The sequence below is a fragment of the Cervus canadensis genome, chromosome 28 (genome assembly GCF_019320065.1).
Source record: "Cervus canadensis isolate Bull #8, Minnesota chromosome 28, ASM1932006v1, whole genome shotgun sequence".
Lineage (NCBI taxonomy): Eukaryota > Metazoa > Chordata > Mammalia > Artiodactyla > Cervidae > Cervus > Cervus canadensis.
In genome coordinates, this window is record NC_057413.1 from 27,145,579 (window position 1) to 27,168,793 (window position 23,215).

The following is a 23,215-nucleotide window of genomic DNA, read 5'->3' on the forward strand; positions in this document are numbered from 1 at the left end:
ATTTTATGTTTTTCTTGTTTCTTAAGGTAGGATTGCATTGCTGTAAACTTCCCTCTTAGAACTGCTTCTGCTGCATCCTATAGGTTTTGAGTTGTTGTATTTTCATTGTCATTTGTTTCTAGGAATTTTTTTATTTCCCTTTGATTTCTTCAGTAACCTATTTGTTATTTAGAAACATATTATTTAATTCCACATGTTTGTGCTTTTTACAGTTTTTTTCCCCCTATAATTGATATCTAGTCTCAGAATTGTGGTCTGAAAAGATGCTTGATATGATTTCAATTTTTTGAATTTACTAGGGTTTGATTTGTGACCCAAGATGTGATCTATCCTGGAGAATGTTCCATGTGCACTTGAGAAGAAAGAGTAGTCTTCTGCATTTGGGTGAAAAGTTCTGAAGATATCAATTAGGTCCATTTGATCTAATGTTTCGTTAAGGTTTGTGTTTCCTTATTAATTTTCTGTTTTAATGATCTGTCCATTGGTGTAAGTGGGATGTTAAAGTCCCCTACTATTATTGTATTGCTGTCAATTTCCCCTTTTGTGTCTGTTAGTATTTGCCTTATGTATTGAGGTGCTCCTATGTTGGATGCATAGATATTTACAATTTTTATGCCATCTTCTTGGATTGATCCCTTGATCATTATGTGGTATCCTTCTTTATCTCATGTAATAGTCTTTATTTTAAAGTCTATCTTGTCTAAAATGAGAATTACCACTCCAGCTTTCTTTTGATTTCCATTTGCATGGAATACCTTTTTCCATCCTTCTTCTTCTTTTTTTTCTATCCTCCTACTTTCAGTCTGTATGTGTCTCTAGGTCTGAAGTGGGTCTCTTGTAGACAGCATGTGTATGGGTCTCATTTTTGTATCCATTGATTAGTATGTGTCTCGATGTGTTTCTCCTTGAGTTTACCCTGTATTGGACTCTCTGTGGTTCCTGGACTTGATTAACTATTTCCTTTCCCATGCTGGGGAAGTTTTCAGCTATAATCTCTTCAAAAATTTCTTCAGGGCCTTTTTTTCTCTCTTCTTCCTCTGGGACCCCTATAACTTGAATGTTGTTGCATTTAATACTGCCCAGAGAGCTCTGAGGCTATCTTCAATTCTTTTCATTCTTTTTCCTTTATTTGGCTCGTTGGCAGTTATTTCCACCATTCTATCTTTCAGCTCACTCATCCATTCTTCTGGTTCCATTAATCTACCATTAGTTCCTTCTAGAGTATTTTTAATTCCAGTAATTGTGTTATTCATCTCTGTTTCTTTATTCTTGATTTATTATATGTCCCTGGTAATTATATTAATTGTGTTTATTGCTTCTTGAATTTTCTCCATTCTAATTTTGAGGTTTTGGAACATCTTTACTATCTTTATTCTGAATTCTCTTTCAGGTAGTTTCCTATTTCCTCTTCATTTAGTTGGTCTTGTGTGTTTCTACTTTGTTCCTTCATTTGGGCTGTACTTCTCTGCCTTTTCATTTTTTAAAAAAGTTTATTGTGTTTGAGGTCTCCTTTTCTCAGGCTTTGAGGTCGAATTCCTTTTTCCTTTTGGGTTCTGCCCTTGGTGGGTGAGATTGATCCAGTGCTTTGTGCAGAATTCTGTTGGCCTCAGGTTTGCACTCTGGTGGGAGGAGGTAAGTTTTTTTCCCCTCTGATGGGCAGCACTGTATGAGGTGGTACTTCTGTTTGCTGATGATTTGGTTTGTTTTTGTCTTGTTTATTGTTTGGGTGAGGCATCCTGCACTGGGTGCTGCTAGCTAGTTGAGTGACGCCGGATCTTGTATACAGGGTGGAGGCCTTTGTGGGAATTCTCACTAATAAATACTCCCTAGGGTTAGGAGTTTTCTGGTAGTCTTGAGTCATATTTTCAGCACTCCCACTCCAAAGTTTCAGGGCCTGATCTCTGGCCAGGGAACTGAGATTCCACAGGTGGTTTGTTATGGCATTAAAGGGGATTAAAACAAACACACTAAAACAAGAAACAAAATGCAAAGCTCAGAAAAATGGCAAATGCAAAATCAGGCAAATATTAGCAAAAATAATGGAATATATACACAGACATATATACACATAAAGAAAACCAAAGCAGTCCAAAAAAAGAAAGTAGAAGAGATTGACCTGGCAAGCAAAGGAAAGCAAAAATGTTATCAACCATTTAAAAACAAAACTAAGTAAAATATAAACTGGAAAACAAAACCAAAGCAGTGTGCCAACTGGGGAATAAAGCAATGAAAGCGAAAACAGACTCATAAATATGGTGAGAAAAAGAAGAAAGGAAAGAAACAAATGAAAAACAAAGCTGAATAGAGGTAAAAGGGATTTATATTTATTAAAGAATAGCTACAATAGGAAAAGAATAAGAAAAACAAACAAAAGTATATATGTAGAAAAATAATACTAAATTGAAAAAAATTTTTTTCATTAAAAAAGAAAGCAAAAAAGGGAAAACCCCTCAAAACCTTGAAAGGCCAATGTAGAGGCAGAAGTATTTAAGGGACATAAAAAGTATGATTAAGAAAAACAGAAGCAAAACCAAAAAATTCTCAAAAGTGTAAATAAATTTAATAGTATTAATTAAATCAACAACTACAGCAACAGAAGGGGAAAAAAACGAAAAAAGAAAAAAATCCAGAAGCAACTACCAAACAAGTTAAAATATAAAAATAAAAAACATTTTTCTTGGATCTCAGTTGTCAGTATCTTTTCTGTCTCTGTGAGTCACAGACTACCTCGCCTGCCTAGGATGCCCTCCAATACTGAGCTGGTCTCTGGACCAGTTATAGGGGCAATTCTGACTCTAATCTGGTCCTACTTCTGCATGTTCTTGCCTCTAATGTCGGCATCTGCCAGTGCTAGTGCGTTTTATTTTGCGGGACATCTCATTGTCCTTTTACATATTCCATAGACACAGAGTCTGCCTAGTTGATCGTGTGGATTTAATCTGCAGCTTGTACCACTGGTGGGAAGATTTTGGGTTCTCTTCCTTAGCCACACTGCCCTTGGGTTTTAATTGTGGTTTTATCTCCACTGCTGTGTGCAAATTGTCCACAGGAGTTTGCTTCTGAGGCTGCCCTGGAGGACGTGGGCCTGTCCCAGGGGGGACCGGGTGTGCAGATGGGGTAGCTGCTTGAATCTCAGGAGCCCTGACAGTACCAGGTACTCAGGGGAGCTGGTGGCTAGGACAGCAGGAAATATGGCACTCTTTGGGTTTTTTCCCAGCCTCTGGTTGCTATGTCCCAGTGGGGATCGTGTGAGCAGGTGGCACGGTAGCTTGGATCATGGGGACCCTGGCAATGACAGAGATGCAGGGGTGCTATCTATTGCCACAGGAGGTATGGTGCTAGTAGGATTTTTTCTAGCTTCTGGCAGCTCTGCCCCAGTGAGGACTGAGAGGTGGCACAGCTGCTTGAATCATGGGAACTCTGGTGGCATCAAGTGTGCAGGGACATCAGCTGCCCCAGCCGCAGAAGTATGGTCCGATCAGAGTCTTTCCCTGGCCCCTGGCAGCTGGCAATCAGAGGGCCTCTTTGGCTGGTCTTTCCCTGCTGCATGGCCCATTCAGGCACTTACAGGACCCCTGTTTGGGGTCCTTCTCTGTTTCTCAGCAAGTCAGGCACTTACAGGATCCTCTGGTTGGGGTCCTGAATAAGAGGTGCTCAGTCGCTCAGTCACTCAGTCATGTCCAACTCTTTGCAACCCTATGGACTGTAACCCTTCAGGCTCGTCTGCCCTTGGGATTTTCCAGGCAAGAATACCGGGGTGGGGAGCTATTTCCTCCTCTGTGGGATCTTCCCGACCCAGGGTTTAAACCCATGTCTCCTACATCTCCTGCCTTGGCAGGCAGATTCTTGACCACTGAGCCACCTGGGAAGCCCTGAAGACTCAGAAGTGAGAGGAGCACTCATGTTTCTACCCAGTTTTGAACCAGGAAACTTTCATGTGTTAGGCGAATGTGATAACCACTGTGGAAACTGGACTTTCCTGGGCTTCCCTGGTGGCTCAGATAGTAAAGAATCTGCCTTCAATGCGGGAGACCTGAGTTTGATCCCTGGGTTGGGAGGATCCCCTGGAGGAGGGCATGGCAACCCATTCCAGTATTCTTGCCCGGAGAATCCCCATGCACAGAGGAGCCTGGTGGGCTACAGCCCACGGGGTCGCAAAGAGTTGGACACGACTGAGCGACTAAGTGCAGTACATAGGTTGGGGTCCTTCTCCATTTCTTGGCGTGTCAGGCATTTAAAGGGCCACCCTGGCTGGTTCAGGACATCAGGTACTTAAAGAGCCCTCTCTGGGGTCTTTCAGGTGTTAAGTGCTGACGTGTTGGGAGATCGAGGATATAGGGATGGCTCCACCCACTGCGTATGATTCAGCAGTATCCTCCTGCCTTCACTTTGCCTGGCTTTCCTTCGCAAGCATGTCCCACTGCGATCTCCTCCTTCAGGTTCCCTCCAGCAGCCGCAGTGAAGAGCCGACCTCGCCCTGGGATTGCTCTCCAATCTCTATGCTCCATCTCCCAGCTGCTGCGCTTTCTAGGGCACTTGCATCCCTGCCTGGGGTACGTATGGGGATCTTCCCAACCCAGGGATCAAACTAAAATAGGATTGTCTGTGTGATTGTCATTCTATTCAGACGCTCACAGATAAGCTGATTCACTCTCCAACAGCTTCAAATGCTTCACCTCTGTCCCAAACAGTTGCCCCGATGTGGGGATCTGACCCCTGCTTCAGTTCCCTCACCCCTCCATGTGCAGATCCATTCCTACTCACTCTCCTCTTTCTCCCCCTCCTTCCTTTGTCCAACCGAGATTTGCGTGGTTCTATATATTCCTTTCCCATAGTCAGGACTCCCGCTCACTCTCAGCTGGTGTTTTGCAAGATGTTCTGTATCTGGAGGTGTATGCCTGATATATCTGCGGAGAGAGATGTACTCCATGTCTACCTATTCCTTTACCATCTTGGATCTCTAGACTCCCCATTCTTGAGTAAAGATGAAATCTCTTGAGGGTACATTTAGTAAAATTAAATGTGTACGTTTAACTATCAACATCCCCAACAATTAATTCCATGTTGTTATCTTACTGGTTAACATACGTGTGTTTGCTTTCTTTTCAAGACTAGATTTTAAACTCATTCAGGTAGAGATTCTTCCAGCAGAGTCTATTACCTGTAACACAGAAGGCGGGAGGGCAAACAAAAACCTTACTAACTTGGATGTTTGAGCAGCTATAATATTTTACACATGGAGGCTTGGTGTAACTCATTCATACAACTACGGAGTTTTCTGCTGTCTCTTTTTTCAGGCTCCTGGTATACCGACAGTATTCTAGCTGTTGGTATAAGGTAAGGGAGTTAGAGAAGGTGAGGTTCGAGGGAAAAAAAAAAAAAATGAGACCGGCACTTTACAGGAACAGATCACCTTGAATGAGGCGAGAAGGGGCAGCAGTCAGAAGTGGGCTGAGGCGCTAAGTCAAGAAGAGAGAGTAGGTATATATATAAAACATGTATGTGTGGAGATGCATCATTTCGAGGGGGTCTGTTTTTCCTCATGATTATTTTTGATTAGTTAGCTTTCAACAACTGGGGTAAGGAATTCCTGAGACTGGCCAGAGGCTGGGATCGGCTGGGAGCTGAACGTAATCAATCTTTCTTCGGGGGAGAAAGTTCTTTATTCTGTATAGAATGGTGGGGAGAACCTGGAGGGGAGTTTTAACTCCAGGCTATTTTGAGCCGTGTAGCTTTCACCATTCCAGACCCTTAAGAATATATAAAAGAGAAAGAGAGATGGGCGTTGTCAATGTTCAGGGCTTCTTCATGCTGGTAAATGAGGGTCGGGGGTTTGTGGTCTGGGTGGAAGGAAGTCTAAGGCCCATAGTGTTGATTTTCTATTCTAGCTGCCAGGGTCTCGAGCAGAAGGACAGTCTTGACTTGATCTCGAGAAATGGCTCGGATTCGGTCCTGGAGGAATCCCTGGAAAAGATTAAACAAACAAGGTCCAAATGTGAATAGGAGGATAATGAATAAGAATGGTCCGAGAAGGGGCAAAACCCAAGGCATCCAGTTCTAATGCATCAACCATGACTGCCAGGAGTTGCTTAATCTCTGGCGGATTCGAGAGGCTCGATCTGTAAGGTATTTTGCAGCTTCCTGGACAATACCCGACTGGTCGGCATAGAAGCAGCAGGTTTTGTCCAGAAAAAGGCACAAACCTCCTTTTTCTGCAGTTAGTAGATCTAATCTCCTTCTCTTTTGTAACGCTACAGCTGCCAAGGAATCGAGTTGATTTTAGATAGTTATTAGACCTTGGGCTATTTCCTGGAGGCTGTCTGATAGGTCTTTAGATAGTGCCTGTGGTTTCAGATGGAGGTGGTTAGGCCGGCAATTCCTGCTCCAGTTCCAGCCGCTATCCCTAGTCCCCCTAAAAGGGGAATGAAATGAATGGCTGGTTTCATTCACTTATGAATGAGAGGAATAGGTAGGGGTTGATCATTGGGAGTTATAAAAATGTTTGGACTGGGGTATACCAGGGTGCAGGTTCCAGTCCAATTAGTAGGTAAACAGAGGTATGTAGACGCCCCACGTAAGAAAAACAGACCAGGTGTCACAATACAACAGCTGAAGTGGATGGCCAACAGGAGTCGGGCGCGGGGAGGTGGGGGGGTGGTTTGAGTGTTCGTTCAAGAATGGTCAGGGACCCTGGTATGGTGGCTCCAATGATGGGAGAAGTGGAGGAATATGCTGAGGGGAACCATCCTGTAAAGGTAAAAGAGTGTCCTGTAGGACCAGAAACGTTATATATAGCCTTTCCAGTGGCAAAGAGTAAAGTGGAGATATGGTTACACATGGGTTTAGGGATTATGCCCGTGGGTTGGTCATATGAGCTGTTTTGGGAGTTTCTAGATATGCAAAAAGAAGCTGGTTGTAATAGTGTTACTCTCTGGGTGATAGGGCCTCCTGTTGGAGGTTTGCCATTGTAGGAGGGAAGGTCAGTGAGTAAAGAGTCTAAGAGTTTGTCTGAATTCCAGATTTGATTATCAGTGTGAAGATATTTAAGATATGAGATGAATAAAGGCTCCCCATGGTATGAGCGGTGTACAGATATGATACCTGTGGTCCCGTCAAAGATGGATGTGGGGAGGGCTGAATCTCCCAGAGGAGTTATGGATAGACATGTCCGGCAGTCTCTAGCCAATTGTGAGTTAGAAGTATTGAGAAGAGTATGGGTTAAATTAAGGATCCAGAATAGTTAGCTAAGGTTAGGGTTTTGAAAGCGTTCTTGGGTCAGAGGAAAGAAGATAAGAAGAAGATGTTAACCAACATTTGGGGAAGCGAATATAAGATAGACTACTATGAAGAATTGGATTTCAAAAGGATAAAAGTTATAAAAGGTTCCCTGCAGCCATGGGGTGAAGATGTAATCTTCTACGTGTTCAAACGTGGATCCTTGAGGACTCGCAACCCAGACATATGCCAGGAATTGTTCCAGAAATAATTGTAGCTGTGATACAAATGAACTGATAGGCTCATCCATTATCAGTTGGGATCGGTGGAAGCTGTGAGAACTTTAGAGTTGTAAGGCCTGTGTGAGAAACTTGGTAAGAATTAATACGGTAAGCATTCTTATCATTGGGCTGCATAACCTTTTTTAGTCAAGTAACATGCTCCCAAGTGGTGATTTCTTTTAATTTTGCAGCAGTAGGGGTCAGCAGAATTACCGTGTAGGGTCCTTGCCATTTTGGGGTTAGATCTGAGTGGGACTGAACTGTCATATAGACTTTGTTTCCTATTTGGAGGGATGGGTATGGGAGATTGGGATGTGGTCGAGGGAGTAGGTTATCCACATGTTGCCAAAGGGCATCTCATATCTTGGCAAGCAAGGGAAAAGGAAGATGGGATGGCAGTTTGGGACCGTCATGGAAGTGGGGGAGTCCTAAAGGTACTATGGGCCTCCCATACATGGCCTCGAACGGACTGCTATTTAGAGGTTTTTTTGGTAAGGCCCGGACCTTTAAGAGGGCTAAAGGGAGGAGTTTAGTTTAGTCCAATCTTGATGAAGTTCAATTGTTAACTTGATCAGAGTTTCTTTTAGGACTCGGTTGGCTCTCTCAGCCTTACCAGAGGACCGGGGTTGGTAAGAAATATGAAACTTCCAAGGAATTTGAAGGGCTCTTGCAATATTTTGGGTGATTTGGGATGTGAACTTGGCCCCCGTTGTCAGACTGGAGGGAGGAAGGCATTCCAAACCTGGGGAGGATTTCAGTAAGAATAAGGCGAGCCACAGTAGGGGCTCCTTTGTTAGTAGTCAGGAAAGCTTCAGTCCATCCAGAAAATGTATCTATGAAGACTAGGAGGAATTTAACCCTTTTGATGGGTGGCATGTGGGTGAAATCTACCTGCCAGTCTTGTGCAGGAAGATGCCCGTGAATTTAGTGGGTGGGGAAAGGAGCGGGGCAAATGTTAGAATTAGGATTTGTCCACTGATAAGTGCTATAAGCTTGGGTCAGATTATTTAAATGAGTCACATTGTCCTTACTTAACTCAATAAAGTTCTGAAGGAAAGTCTTAAGTACTTTTGCAGAGGGGTAGAAAAGGGAATGTGAATATGAAAATAACATGTGGATGTCAGGCTCATCAATCTGGGATACAGTAAAGACAGAACTGACAGAGGCGGCCTGCCGCTTTGCTTCATGATCTGCTATGTTATTATAAAAGGAGATAGGGCTATGCCGCTGATGTCCCCGGTAATGTATCACAGCAACTTGTTTTGGGAGCTGAGCCGCATGGAGGAGTTCAGAAATAAAAGAAGCATTGAGAATAGTTGTGCCCTTTTGAGTTAGGAATCCCCTCTCACTCCAGATTATAATATTAGAATGTAATATGTTATAGACATACTTGGAATCAGTGTAAATGTTTACCTTTTGGTCTTTGGCTAGGGTCAAGGCTTGTGTAAGAGCTATCAGTTCAGCCTGCTGTGAGGATGTGTGAGCTGGGAGTGTGGCTGACTTGATGAGGCGAGGGGGAATAAAATTGTCAGGTTGTCCCTGGACTATAGTGTATCCAGCCCCAAATGGGGCTTGTTTCTGGGCATTACTGTCTATGAACCAGGATGGGACTGTGGGGTCAGTAAGGGGCTGATCGGTTATATGTTCAAAGGGATTAAGTGTCATATCTAAGATCTGAACACAGTCATAAAGCTAGGTGTTCTGCTTCTGGATCTGATGTAGGGAGTAAATTAGCCAGGATTAAGAGGTTTACAGGACATAAAAGAAAGGGATGTGTCGAGGAGGTGTGTGTGGAGGTTCTGTAGTTGAGCAGGGGGCAGAGAAAGGAAAGCAATGAGAGAGCAAAGGAAACCGATGAGAGAGCAAATCTTTGAAGGAATGAGAACATACATTTAGAGGAGTATTTCAGGTTAGTTTTGGGCTTCAGGTATTAAGAGGTGATTGCAGCTAAGGCCTGGAGACAAGGTGACCATCTGAGAATGACGAGATAGAGTTGTTTGGAAAAGTAAGCTAGGGGTCCCCATATATCCCCCTGTTTCTGGCAAAGAATCCCTAAGGCATGTCCTCGTTGAGAATGCACAAAAAGGAAAAAAGGCTTGGTGTAATCAGGCAAGTAAAGAGAAGGGGCCTGTAGTAAATGTTTGATAAGAGTTCGTATTGGGGTGTGGAGAGAGGTGGGGGCCAATAAGGGTTCATCTAAGTTTCCTTGAGTAGCTTGGTGGAGAGGTTTTGCATGGAGGGCAAAATTTTGGACCCATATTTGGAAGAAGTTTAATAGACCTAATAGAGAAAGAAGTTCCCTCTTGGTTTGGGGCCTGGGGGTCTGTGTCAGGGTTCGAAGTCTCTGAGCTGTAATTCTTTTGGATGTGGGACTGTGAAGCAGTCCCATGTAACTGAGTGTTGGAAGCAATTTGTGCTTTGGAGAGTGAGACTCTGTAGCCCCAGTTGCCTAGGGCATTTAATACTGTCATAGCGAGGACTAGGCAGTTACGGCGAGAGGAACCACATAACAAGAAATCGTCTACATATTGGAGTGAGGTAGTAGAGCCTAAGTCTAAAGTTTGCAGGTCTCTTTGGAGGGCTTGACAAAAAAATGAGGGCTATCTCTAAACCCTTGTGGTAACACAGTCCAAGTTAATAGTCGAGATTGATATGTGTCTGGGTCCGTCCAGGTGAAGGCAAATAGGGGCTGTGAAGAGTGGTGTAGAGGTATAATAAAGAAAGCATCTTTGAGGTCTAAATCTGTGAAGTAGAGTATGCCAGGGGGACTATACGAGAGAAGGGTGTAGGGGTGAGTGACCACGGAGTGTACGGGTATTATGGCCTCATTGATCTTGCGAAGATCTTGAACTAGACGCCAAGAGTGGGGTCCCTTTTTGACTGCCAGTATAGGAGTATTATGAGGAGAACAGATAGGCTGCAAAAGGCCAGCTTTGAGCAGTCAGGAGACTACTGGTTTAAGTCCTTGATGGGATTCTGTGGTCAGGGTGTACTGAGTTTGAGTTATGACCTGAGAGGGATTGTTAAGAAACACCTGTATGGGGGAATGGTGTCGAGCTACTGATGGGGCTTTTGTGTCCCAAACCCGAGGATCTATCGGGGGAAGATCAAGGGGCAGGTTTTGGGAGTGAGGGCTGGCCACGGGTTCAGGTGCCATTTGGATGTAAAGAATTGATATGGGATCTAAGAATGGGAGGTTTATAGAAATTTGTAGCTTAGCCAGAAGATCACGTCCCATCAGTGCCACTGGGCATTGAGGAACTACTATAAAAGAATGTGTTAGTGTTGTTTTGCCAAAGGAACAAAGGAGAGGAAGGGTTATTTGGGGATAAAAAGCGATGCCTGAGACCCCTTCGATGGCCACTTCTGAAGGCTGGAGAGAGCCCTTAAAGGAGGTTAAAAGTGAAAAGGCCACTCCAGTGTCTTTTAGGAATGAGACTTTGTGTTTGGCCACTGTGCCAATTACCTGAAGCTTCGAGTCCGTCTGTATGGGACGGACTTGGGGTCTGAAGTTTGGGCTCCATCACTGGAATAACTCAGGCACAATTGAGTCAATTCCCATCTCATCTGAGGAGCCATGGTCTGGGGTGCTGGGGCCCCCCAGAGACTGGCCCCTGACCCATTGTTGTTGGGCCTGGGGTGGACCCTGAGATTTGGTGGGTAGCGTCTGAGGGCAATCCATTTTCCAGTGGCCCCACTGTTTGCAGGTGGGGCCAGGGTTTGGTGGGTGGCTGGGGGTTTGGGCAGGACTTAGCCCAGTGTCCCATTTGGTTACATATGAAACATGGGCCTGAAGAGTTAGGTCCCATAGGGGTGGGTCGAGGTTGATGGGCCAGAAGGGTTGAATATTTTTTCTTGGAAAGCTGCAGAGAATAGAGCATATTTGGCCTTTCTTTCCTTTTCTTTTTCCTTTTTTGCTTCTTCCTCCCTATCACTGAAAACTTTATTTTTTATTTTTTCCATTTATTTTTATTAGTTGGAGGCTAATTACTTTACAATATTGTAGTGATTTTTGCCATACATTGATATGAATCAGCCATGGATTTACATGTGTTCCCCATCACGATCCCCCTTCCCGCCTCCCTCTCCATCCCATCCCTCTGGGTCTTCCCAGTGCACCAGCCCTGAGCACTTGTCTCATGCATCCAACCTGGGTTGGTGATCTGTTTCACCCTTGATAGTATACTTGTTTCAATGCTGTTCTCTCAGAACATCCCACCCTTGCCTTCTCCCACAGAGTCCAAAAGTCTGTTCTGTACATCTGTGTCTCTTTTTCTGTTTTGCATATAGGGTTATCGTTACCATCTTTTTAAATACCATATGTATGTGTTAGTATACTGTATTGGTCTTTATCTTTCTGGCTTACTTCACTCTGTATAATGGGCTCCAGTTTCATCCATCTCATTAGAATTGATTCAAATGAATTATTTTTAATGGCTGAGTAATATTCCATTGTGTATATGTACCACAGCTTTCTTATCCATTTGTCTGCTGATGGGCATCTAGGTTGCTTCCATGTCCTGGCTATTATAAACAGTGTTGCAATGAACATTGGGGTACATGTGTCTCTTTCAGATCTGGTTTCCTTGGTGTGTATGTCCAGAAGTGGGATTGCTGGGTCATATGGCAGTTCTATTACTGAAAACTTTAAAGGCTATTTCTAGGAGATCTCGCTGAGGGGTTTCAGGGCCTTTTTCTTTTTTTTTTTTTTTCATTTATTTTTGTTAGTTGGAGGCTAATTACTTTACAATATTGTAGTGATTTTTGCCATACATTGACATGAATCAGCCAAGGATTTACATGTGTTCCCCGTCCCGATCGCCCCTCCCTCAGGGCCCTTTTCTAACTGAATATCGGGGGCTGACTGACTTATGAACTGGACATGTAGGTATAGGAGTCTGGCGGGGGTGGAAATATGGAGGTTTGTGCGTTTCTGGACTGCCTCAGTAAGCCGTGAAAGAAAAAGGGCAGCATTTTCATCCTTTTCTTGGGTCATTTCCCTAATCCTATCATAGTTAACATGAATATGAGAGCTTTTTAGCATTCCTTCTAGTAAACAGGTGATCATATGATGTAGGTACCAGAGGCCAGCATTACCGGTTTGATGTGTCCACCGCGGCTCAGTTAAAGGAACTGCGTCATCAGCCACTGGATGGATGAACCCTATCTTGGTTATGGAGCTGATCAGTATGAACTCGGGCTGCCTGCCATATCCGTTCCTTTTCATCAGGGGTTAAAGTGGCATTTATAATGTAGATCCTTCCAGGTTAAATGATATGCTTGTGTAAGGCGGAGAAATTCCTTCCTATATCTCGTAGGATTTGCTGAAAAAGATCCCAATTTTTCTTCAATCTGGCTCATATCAGAAGTTGAGAAAGGCACATGAACCCGTGTAGGGACCTCCGGTCCCGCTACCTCCTTGAGAGGAAACACATGTTTGCTTTGGGTCCTGGTTGATGGAGGGGGTTGGAAATCTCTTTTGAGGTTTTGGGGTCATCACTTCCCGATTTGGAGGAGGAAGGACTAGAGGTTGGGGTCTTGCCTCCGGAAGCCTCATCTCTGGGGCTGTAGGGAGGAGGCTCATCTGCCGGGTTGCAATCGGGGGCTGAGGGTTTAGGGGGCCTTTTAGGGGCTTTAGATTTGGATTATTTTGTAATGGAGGGGGAGAGAGAACAGAGAAGGATTTGATAGGTAGAACAGTCCTTGCAGAGAGAAGGACGGCTTCTAAGGTCCCAGAAGGCTTGAATTTGGGGACCTCTGACCATTCGCCATTCCATTCAAGGAAGTTAGTGAGATCTGAAAGTCCCAAACTCAGGCCGGTAGTTTTGGTTATCCAATTTGTATTGAGGCCAAATGTGAGTACAAAGTGACTCCAGTTTATGAACCTTGAGATTGGTCAAGAGCAGCGGTTTGCGGTTTCATTTTATGCAAGCCAAGGGAGAATCCTGTGGGATGGATTGGCTTGACCCCATAGCAAATGGCTAGCGACTGTTCAGTCGAGAGAAAAGGTCGTCACCTAATCCTTCGACCAGGAAAAGGGAGAGAGAGACTCTGAAGGAGGGAGGGGCATCCCCCAAGTCCCTCCCCAGAGGGCCTTTAGGCCGGAGGGTTCCCAGGGAACCTGGAAAGGACGATCATCTCTGGCGCCCTAGAGTACTGTCTGAGCTTACCTGGGCTACTGGGTCAGGCGAGAATTCACGGTGGATGGAAGGAGGTCGAATGGTAAAAGGCCTCTGTCCTGGAGTTGGTCGGTCTCGTGAAAAAGAGAGTGTAGAGAAAAGAGGAAGAGAGAGAAGGAGGCCAGTATTCCTCGGGGTACGTGAAAAACCCATAAAGCCCTAACACAGGGCTTGTACCACTCACAGCAGGCACAGGGCGTCCTCTCGAGGAGGTCTTGAAAGCCTGGGCAGGAAAGTGAGCTTGGCAGGCTTCCACGCTCAGAAGAGCCGTCCGTGGAGAACGAGAGGAAACCTCAACCCCCGGGTTTCAGCACCAAAAAATGTAAGGTAAGGGAGTTAGAGAAGGTGAGGTTCGAGAAAAAAAAAACAAAAACATGAGACGGACACTTTACAGGAACAGATCACCTTGAATGAGGTGAGAAGGGGCAGCAGTCAGATTATTGGACTGCGGCGCTAAGTCAAGAAGAGAGGTTTATATATAGAAAACATGTATGTGTGGAGATGTATCATTTTGAGGGGGTCTGTTTTTCCTCATGATTATTTTTGATTAGTTAGCTTTCAACAACTGGGGTAAGGAATTCCTGAGACTGGCCGGAAACTGGGATTGGCTGGGAGCTGAACGTAACAATCTTAATGTCCATTCCTTTCTTGGGGGAGAAAGGTCTTTATTCTGTATAGAATGGTGGGGAGGGCCTGGAGGGGAGTTTTAACTCCAGGCTATTTGTAGCTTTCCTTCAGTCGGCTGTGTTGAATGACAGCTTCAGGTGAATTACTGAAACTTAAAAGTTGGTAATAGCTTGGGTCATGGGTGGTACAGAGCCAGTTAGTGAAAAACTTCCACTATAATCAGCTGTGTGTTCATCATATATTCATCACGTGTCCCCAGTGTTAGTCCATGATTTATAGTATAAGAAGGGCTTATACTATAAATGGACTGGGCTACAGTCCAAAGGGTCACAAAAAGTCAAACATGACTGAGTGACTAAGTCGAATGGACATTTAAAAAAGTAAGTTATTGCTATTTCAGAAATGTCTGTGTATTCCTAGGCTATATTGCCCAGCATACAGCATGTTCTTAATAAATGTTGACCAGTACTGAACTAAATTAATTTTTTGCAGGTCATCTAAAATAACACATCAGAGACTTAAAGGCTCTACTTGCTAATCCATTTTGGTTAAAAAAAAATAAAATCATGTTCAGTCAGAGAGAGCCAAGGTAACGGTTGTTTTTATGTCCTGTGAATAATGATTATCGGTCTATTAAACACCAGTAAGAGTCTAACCATGGGGTTAAAACAGAATTACTTCAGGGAAACCATGAAACTAACTGCCTGGGGATATCAACTCTGACTCTCTCACTGATGCCACTCATTTCGTTGGTTTTGTTTTTCCATTCATAAAGTGGAGCTAAAGATAGTCTGATACTGCATCTCCTCGAAGGATGACTCGTCCACTTAAATCACGGTTCACATTGCATGACTGGAAAGTAGAACAGAAGGTGTGTGACTAGGTTCTTAGCCATTTTGGGGAAGAACATGAAAACCCATGACAGCCGTTTGTCATTTGGTTCATCTCCATAGTACATCAGTTAAGAGATTTGCTACAGTGTGAGGGCGATGAACTGAACTGAACTGAGGGCAGTGAGTGTGGGGGTGGGGCAGAGGAGAGGAAGATTTGGTCCTTTCTTCGTCATCCCCCTTCGACTCCCCTTCAGGAAGTGGAATAGGAAAAAACAAAAAAACACTACATTCATCAATTTCTCTGGGGCAACCACAACTTAGGCAGTAAGCAGGTCACTTGAAACAAGGACAGAGATTGCTATAAAACTGACAGGTACTCTCGCTGACGCCACATTGGCACACACAAGGCGACACGGGCTCAGAAGGAGTTTCCTGCACAACGCAAGCGGCCGGAGCAAAGTGACAATGCCTGTCCCGTGTGACACGGCCGTGGTGAGTGGTCAGCATCACCCCTGTGCGGGTGCAGTCAGCCCTAGGATTTCAGGAGAGCAGATTTATAAGGAATGAGGCTGGATTGGGGTCTTTTGGGGTTTCATTTCTTTAAAACACAGAGCTGACTTTAATACTGACCCTGGTCTGCTGGAGAAAAAGAAAAAAGTAGCCAGAAGTTATAGTGGGGTGAAAACCATAGCTCTTTACCAGTGGCTTTGGCATGGTTGGCATTAGTTTGTGAAATTCTTGGCATCACCAACTGGACATGGTCTTTGCTTATAGAATTAAGTTGGCCCTATCTCCTGGGGAAGCTTAGCCAGCCTTTTAGGATCTATATAGATTTATTTTAACCAAGGAAGCTGGGGCCCTGAGAGGGGTGATGATTCTCCCAAGATGACTGGCAGACAAGGAGTGCCTCTGGATGCAGGGAGTGAAACCACCTAGCGATGCACTTGGACAGTTCCTGGGGGAGGGACCTGGTTTCACCATTTACTAAATGTGGGATATGGGATAAGTTACCTAAGCTCTCTGTGCCTTGTTATTCCTCTGTGACTTATTATCCTCTCATCTTCCTCATGGAGGATTAATTGATATCACTGAGAATGATAAAACCTATACTCTGAAGTAGCAGATCTCTGCAGGCATAGCTTCTGGTTAACTTGGCCACTTAATATAATGAACAATAAGGACAGAGAAAGAATTCAGTGAGTTTTTTTTTTTTCAAATAGAAGTAAAATTGATTTGCAATGTTGTATTAGCTTCTGGTATACAGCAAAGTGATTCAGTTATGTATAACAGCATAAATAGATCATCATTTCCATTATGGTTTATTATAAGATATTGAATACAGTTTCATGTGCTAACAGTAGGTCTTTGCTGATTATCTATTTTATATGTAATAGTGTACATATATTAATCAGAAACTCCTAATTTATCTTTCCCCCCACCCCTCTTCCCCTTTGGTAACCATCTGTTTGTTCTATATGTCTGCAAGTCTGTTTCTGTTTTGTAAATAAGCTCATTTGTATCATATTTTAGATTACACATACAAGGAATATCATACATTTATCTTTCTCTTTCTGGCTTACTTCACTTAGTGTGATAATCTCTAGGTTCATCCATATTGCTGCAAATGGCATTATTTCATTCTTTTTTTATGGCTGTGTAATAGTCCTTGTATATATGCATCACATCTCCTTTTTCCATTTGTCTGTCGATGGACACTGAGATTGCTTCCGTATTTCAGCTATTGGAAACAGTGCCCCTATAAACATTAGGGGGTATGTGTCTTTTCAAATTAGAGTATTAAATACTAATACTAATTATGTGATTATTTTTACCTCTGAATCTCCCACCAACCTAATGAAGCGAATTGGGACTGCTTTCTCCATTGTACAGATTAACAACAGTTCAATGAATTTAAGTGATTTAACATCATCAGATGCCGTATGCCCAAGAAAAGGGACATGAATCTAGGTTTATGACTTCAAGTACAACATTCTGCCCTTGACTGGTTTAGAAGCAAGATTTCTGAACTTAAAGCCATTGTGTTTAAACAAATTTTTGGATAGTTTTGAGTTCTAAAGCCATGTCTATTTCTGGTTTCTCTGAGGAAATCTGTTGGACTGTCAGCAAGAAATATGACAGGGCAAAGGACCTTAGAATAGTATTAGAAATTGGAGGCACAGGCACACGGGACATCCTCAATAGAGAGGTGAGGCAAATCTCACGGACTAGGAGCTGGCTGGGTTCTGGAGCACATCTCTACGTGGGGGTGAGCACGAATCACAGGTGAGTTCAAGAGACAAGTGTTCAGATATTCTCCTAGGGGAGTTCACAGTAGAGTAAGTACAGGGTTAAGCTGAGCATGTCGGTGTCCTGACACTGCCCACCTTCCGTTGGCACTTTCTCTTACCTCTGTTTCCTATGAGACAGAGAAGGCGTGATGTCCATTTGCCTGCCTCATAGATGGCATGGAAGAATTGTTTTCCGACTGTTTTGCTACCCTATTAACTGTAGCCTGCTGGCTCCTCTGTCCATGGAGTTTTCCAGGCAAGAATACTGGAGTGGGTTGCCATTTCCTTCTCCAGGGGATCTTCCCCACCCAGGAACAGAAGCCGCATCTCCTGTACTGACAGGTGGATTCTTTACCACTGAGCCCCCAGGAAAGCCAGCACAGAAGAATCTGGGACTAAAATAATCTGAGCCTCTCAGAGAAGTGCGCTTCTGTGTATCATTCTTAAGAACCAGCACGAATTTTATCCAGCCCCTGGTCTGTGTTTCATAACCACTGAAATCTACAGTTTCAGATCAACAGCTTCATGCAGCACACTAGAGTGATTTGCAGATTTCATCTGATTTCTGATAAAAAGCTACATGACCTATGACACTGATGCAGTTCTGACATGGCTGTCACATGGCTTAAAATGCCTGGCTCCTCTAGTGAGACAAAGCTGAGATGAAACACTGTGGGTGACTGTGTTGATGACAACAGTAAGGAGCTTCAGGGGCTGTGGCAGCACTGACCACAGACACCTCGTTCGAGTCCTCAGGCTGGCACTAGCAGGCTGGAGAGCATCAGACAGAGCTTCTTCACCTACCTTATTGGGGTAACTAATATGAGCTCTACCTATCCTTCAAGGTAGGTGTGAGAATCTAGAGATTACGGAGATGTAAAAGTGTTTTCTATAATACTCTAAAGATACACGCAAATGTAATAATGACTTATTAGAATTATAATTCATTATTATATTTGGTAATCATTGATAAACCTGGTAACGCCAAGGTACACTTACTCTAAAGCGTCAATAATGAAAATTGGAAATGAGTCAGTGAATACGACACAAAAAAATGAAAGAGGAGACACAAAAGAGGGATTTCCTTAAGAAATTTAAGGAAGTGATGCTCGGAAAGCTAAGGACCCTCTTGTCCAAGCAGGTTTCCTTTTACTTTTTAAAACTTCACAGTGCTTCCTGGTGGCCTAGTGGTTAGGATTCCAGGCTTTCACTGCCATGACCTCTGGTTGAGTCCCTGGTTGGGGAACTGAGGTCCTGCAATACGGGATCATCGTGCTTTGTGTAAACAGAAGGTACGGGAGGGCAAATTCCATATCTTTCCCATCTTTAGGGAAAGGTCAACTAACAGTAGCTCCTGTACTGAATACTCTCCACATCCCAACCCTGCTCTTCTTGCTTTCTATGGATCCTGTCATTTAATCGCCACATTTTCTGGTGGAGGAAACTGAGTTGCAGCTAGTGAGAGTCCTGGAACTAGGCTGTGGACCCAGGACTTCTGATTCCAGAGCTCATGTCCTTTATCATCACACTCCAGAGACAAGAAACAGTTGTTGAATGAATGAATGATTATGGGAGATGAAAGTAGACATCTGCTGATTATCTGGAGGCAAATTAGGCCCATTCGGGCTTATCTGGGTCAATCTCGCTTTACAGGTTTTTTTAGTATCAGTTAAGTTAGTACAGCACTTGGCATCATGACCTTTTGGTTTACTCTTATCATTTCTTGCCTCCAGCATCTGCAAAAGATAAAAATTGAAGGCAATTTAAACCAACACATTTAGGCACCTTCCCAACCCTGACTCACGGAAGGTGTGAATCTGACCAACATGGAGCCCCGAGGATGAAAGCAATTCACTTTCATTATGTTGAGAGTCATTGATGAGCCTTGTCCATCCCCAGTGAGGGTCGGTGGTCACCATGGGGTTCTGACAAAGGGAAGTTGGAGAAATTTTTAGCTCTTTGATTTTAGTTAGATTTTCACAAAGTGCTTTCTTTGTGCATTCCTGTAATGCCAGATAAACCAATGTTTGAAAGTAAGTATAAAAAATAAATGTTCTGGAGCTAAAGAGATGTGTGTTTATTTCTCTGTTATATGTCCTTAATGCCCCTGCTTCCTTCAGTCGGCATGGATCATAGGAACTCTGCTATATTTGGTTTTGCATGGTGTTTTTCTTAATGCGTTGAGCTTAACTATGTTGGTAATTTAAATGATTTGTTTTGCTCATTCATTCGTCTACTAGATCTTTCATTCATCCAGAAGGTATTTTGAAACACCTGTTCCATGACATATTCTCCTGTAGGAACTTACCGTTTAATAGGTGAAGATGTGTATGAGCATAAATACTAGATGTCCAGACAACAAAGAAGAGCTGCTTGAGTGCTAGATGGTAAAAGCTTTATCATTTGAGGGCAATTAACATACTTCTAATTGAACTACTTTTGGGACAGTTCTGGAGGAGACCACTTCTGAGTGGGTCCTTGATGGAAGGGGGAAATTTAGATGGCTGGGGCTGTGGGGACAACAATGGTTGGGACAAAGGGTTTTGCAGAGGATTTATGGATGTGAGGTTGGAAATGAAGAGCTATCATTTCTTAAGGCTCTATATTTTATTATAACTGCATTACAAAGAACATTTTATTTAATCTTGTAAATATTATTATAAAGCAAGTGTTACGCTCTGGCTGGAAAGAAGAGAAAGCAGAGGCTCAGTGAGAGAACCAGGTCAGGATTTAAACCCAGTCTCAGATCCTGATATCCTCGCGTCTCCCTGTTCAAAAGCTCTCAAACTGTGGAGGGTGCGTTCACCAGGCTAAAGAGTTTAGTTCTCAGGTTGGTACCCTGGAATCTTCATGTCTGACTGCTCCCATTGCCAGGAGACGATCTGAAGTTCAGAGAGGAGCCCTGATCCTGTCCCAGGGATGCTGAGTTCAGCTGAAGCATGACCTGTCTCTTGTCAGCAAGTGACCATAGAGTCCCTAACCAACCTCATTCTTATCTACTTCCAGGTCAAGTCCCTGCTGCTGTTGACATTGGGACTCACCCTCCTAGGGGAGGGGGAAGCTCGGAAACCCCCCAAATCTGGGGATCCTGGCCTCTGCCCTCCTCTGGAAGACCACACTGTGAGGGTTGACATCCGCATCCGCAGGCAGAGCCAGGGAGGTCTCCTCTCATACAATTTGCAGAACCGCTCCATCTCCCCCTGGGATTACAAGTACGTGCCAAGGAGACTGATCTCCACGTTCTTTGGGAAAATATGTTAATTTATTCTAACCATACAGTAAAGAAGTTCAAAAATACAGAAAAAATAACAGTCCTTACATTGACTCTTAAAAGCAGAAATCCCACTTTTCCTGGGAGCTCCCCTTTTCTTGCTACTTTGGGCTAAGTCCTCCTATGTGCTCAAAAGCCTGTTTTGCCTCCAATCTCTCCTGATGCTTTGCCTTTTTCTGCTTCATGCAGCCCTGGGTTTGGAACTGAGAAACTTTTTTGTGTGTTGGAAGAGAGGGCTCTTTAAAGCAGCCCACATAATGGTCTCTGTGTGGGGATAAGGGGGGGACCAGAAAAGTCAGTTCAGAGAAAGCCACTCAGATTGGATTTCCATCTTCAAGGAGTGGAGAGGGCAGAGTGGAGGAGAAAGGCCAGCTGGGGAAGGAAGATGCTAGGTGGGGATGTTCAGGATACAGACTTGGGATTTTGTCTTACACAGAGATTCTTGGAGTACCAAACTTTCATTTAGATGCTCTAAATATAAGTATGAAAACAGAGTCTGGGGACTATTAGAAGTGTTTCTGGGGCTGCCGGCATGTATTTCCTTTCCTTGGAAAGGGAGTATGTACTGTGGCTAGTAGGCTGGATTGGCCTTTATGCCTCCTGGCATGGAGGGAGAAATTGAAAGAAGGCATTGTATTCACAACCCCCCAGGGCTTTGGTTTTCTTTCCCAAGCAGCAGGCTTTGGAGACTGTATATTGGGGGACCTCCTAGTGATGTTCAATCTCTAATCAAAGGATGAAAGATGGCTCTCATAATAAAAATGTAAAAAAAAAAAAGGAACTGAAAAATCTAACATTTATGGATGCCAATGTTTTATAGTTGAGGAAACATAGACTTAGGGAGTTAAGCACCCCGCCAGGGGCCGGCATGAGTCCAGGCTGTGTGTTCTGCGCCTGCGCTGCAGCCCCGTGTTGCCCTGCATCGCCTTCCTGCAGGTGGGCGTCCAGTGCCGCGGGGTCCCCATCCTTTGTGCATCTTTCCTGCCTGATCTCACCATCTACTTGTCCCCGCTTCTTCCTACAGCATCACCCGGGACCCCAACCGGTTCCCCTCAGAGATCGCGGAGGCCCAGTGCAGACACACTGGCTGCATCAACGCCCAGGGGGAGGAAGACTGGTCCCTGAACTCCGTCCCCATCCAGCAGGAGCTCCTGGTCCTCCGGAGGGAGCCACAGGGCTGTCCTGGCTTGTTCCGGCTGGAAAAGGTGCTGGTGACTGTGGGCTGCACCTGCGTCACCCCCGTGGTCCGCCACGTGGGTGACTCGAAGGTGGCAGATCAGCTCAGCTGAAGAAGCTGTAGAAACGCCCCTGCTTAGCCAGCACTCTGTCGTGAGTCCAGCGTGGTTCCCATCTCCCTCCACTTCCCAGGTCTCTTCGTAATATCTGCATGGATCCTCCAGGCTTTGTGTTAGATAGAGTCATTTTCTGGGGCGTCAGAATCTTTATGTTGTCCTGAGATGTTCCAATGTCCCAACCCCCTAAAAATAGATGGAGGAGAATGCAGGTCCCATTCTGCTTATGTGCTATGATGACCATCTCCTGGTCATACAGTCAGTGGGTGGGGGCTCTGCTTGCAAAACTGACTTCTGGGTCACAAAGTGCAACAGATATGTAACCACAATGTAAGAGAGTGTGGGAGGGGCTGTGTAGGCTGGGGTGGGTGGCAAGGGTGGGGCTAAGGGTCTAGCACATGTTTATTAAAATTGCTAAATACAGATGAGGTTGGTCTGATATTTATACTTGTAAGGAAACTCTCCAGGTATTTATGATGTACTGACTATATAAAATTCTGGGAGAAAAATTAATATATCAGGGGCTAATATAATAAACTGTTAATGGTTGAAAGACACTTGAGATCTTTGTGTTCTGTCTTAGCTTGTATTCACAAACCTTGTGAACCTGAAGATTATGAAATTCTATATAGCTGTCATTTATTTTTGATGTTTCATCAGAGTGCTAGTGTCAGAATTACTATTATTATTTGTGAATGATTTTGGTAATATTAGTTTTTTTCCCCCTAGCTTAATTGAGACTTAACTGATAAGTAACCTGGTGTAAATTTCAGTTGTACAGTGTAATGATTTGATACGTGTATGTATGGAGAGATGAGTACTACCACAATAAAGTTTGATAACATTTCCATCCCTTTTCCATCCCTTCACCTAGGTATTTTTTTTTTTTTTGTGGGTGTAGTGGGAACATTTAAGATGCACTTTCTCAGCAAATTTCAAGAATACAATATTGTTATTAATAAGTACAGTCATCAGGCAGTACACTCAATCCTCAGAACTTATTCATCTCATAACTGAAAGTATGTTTCCTTCACCCAAAATCTGCCCATTCCCCCCATCCTCTGCCCTTGGCAACTATCAGTCTTCTCTCTGTTTTGCCATGCCTTGGAGAGTTACTCTATTATTAGTGATTCTTGGGGATTACCAGGAAAGTTAAGGAAAAATGGTGCAAACAGAGCTCACATTCCCTGATAACTCTTTACTGCTCCATCTTCCTGGCTGTATTATTT

At 43.9% G+C, this 23,215-nt stretch overlaps 1 protein-coding gene across 1 annotated transcript; it reads left to right on the forward strand.

The window, feature by feature from the left end:
* The first annotated feature begins 4,412 nt into the window (after positions 1 to 4,412).
* On the forward strand, positions 4,413 to 22,813 carry IL17F (interleukin 17F). The gene is made up of 4 exons (XM_043449494.1): positions 4,413 to 4,553; positions 15,457 to 15,627; positions 20,430 to 20,635; positions 21,719 to 22,813. Exons 1-4 carry the CDS (start codon positions 4,413 to 4,415, stop codon positions 21,981 to 21,983), a joined length of 783 nt encoding a protein of 260 aa, XP_043305429.1. The 3' UTR covers positions 21,984 to 22,813.
* Positions 22,814 to 23,215: the final 402 nt, after the last annotated feature.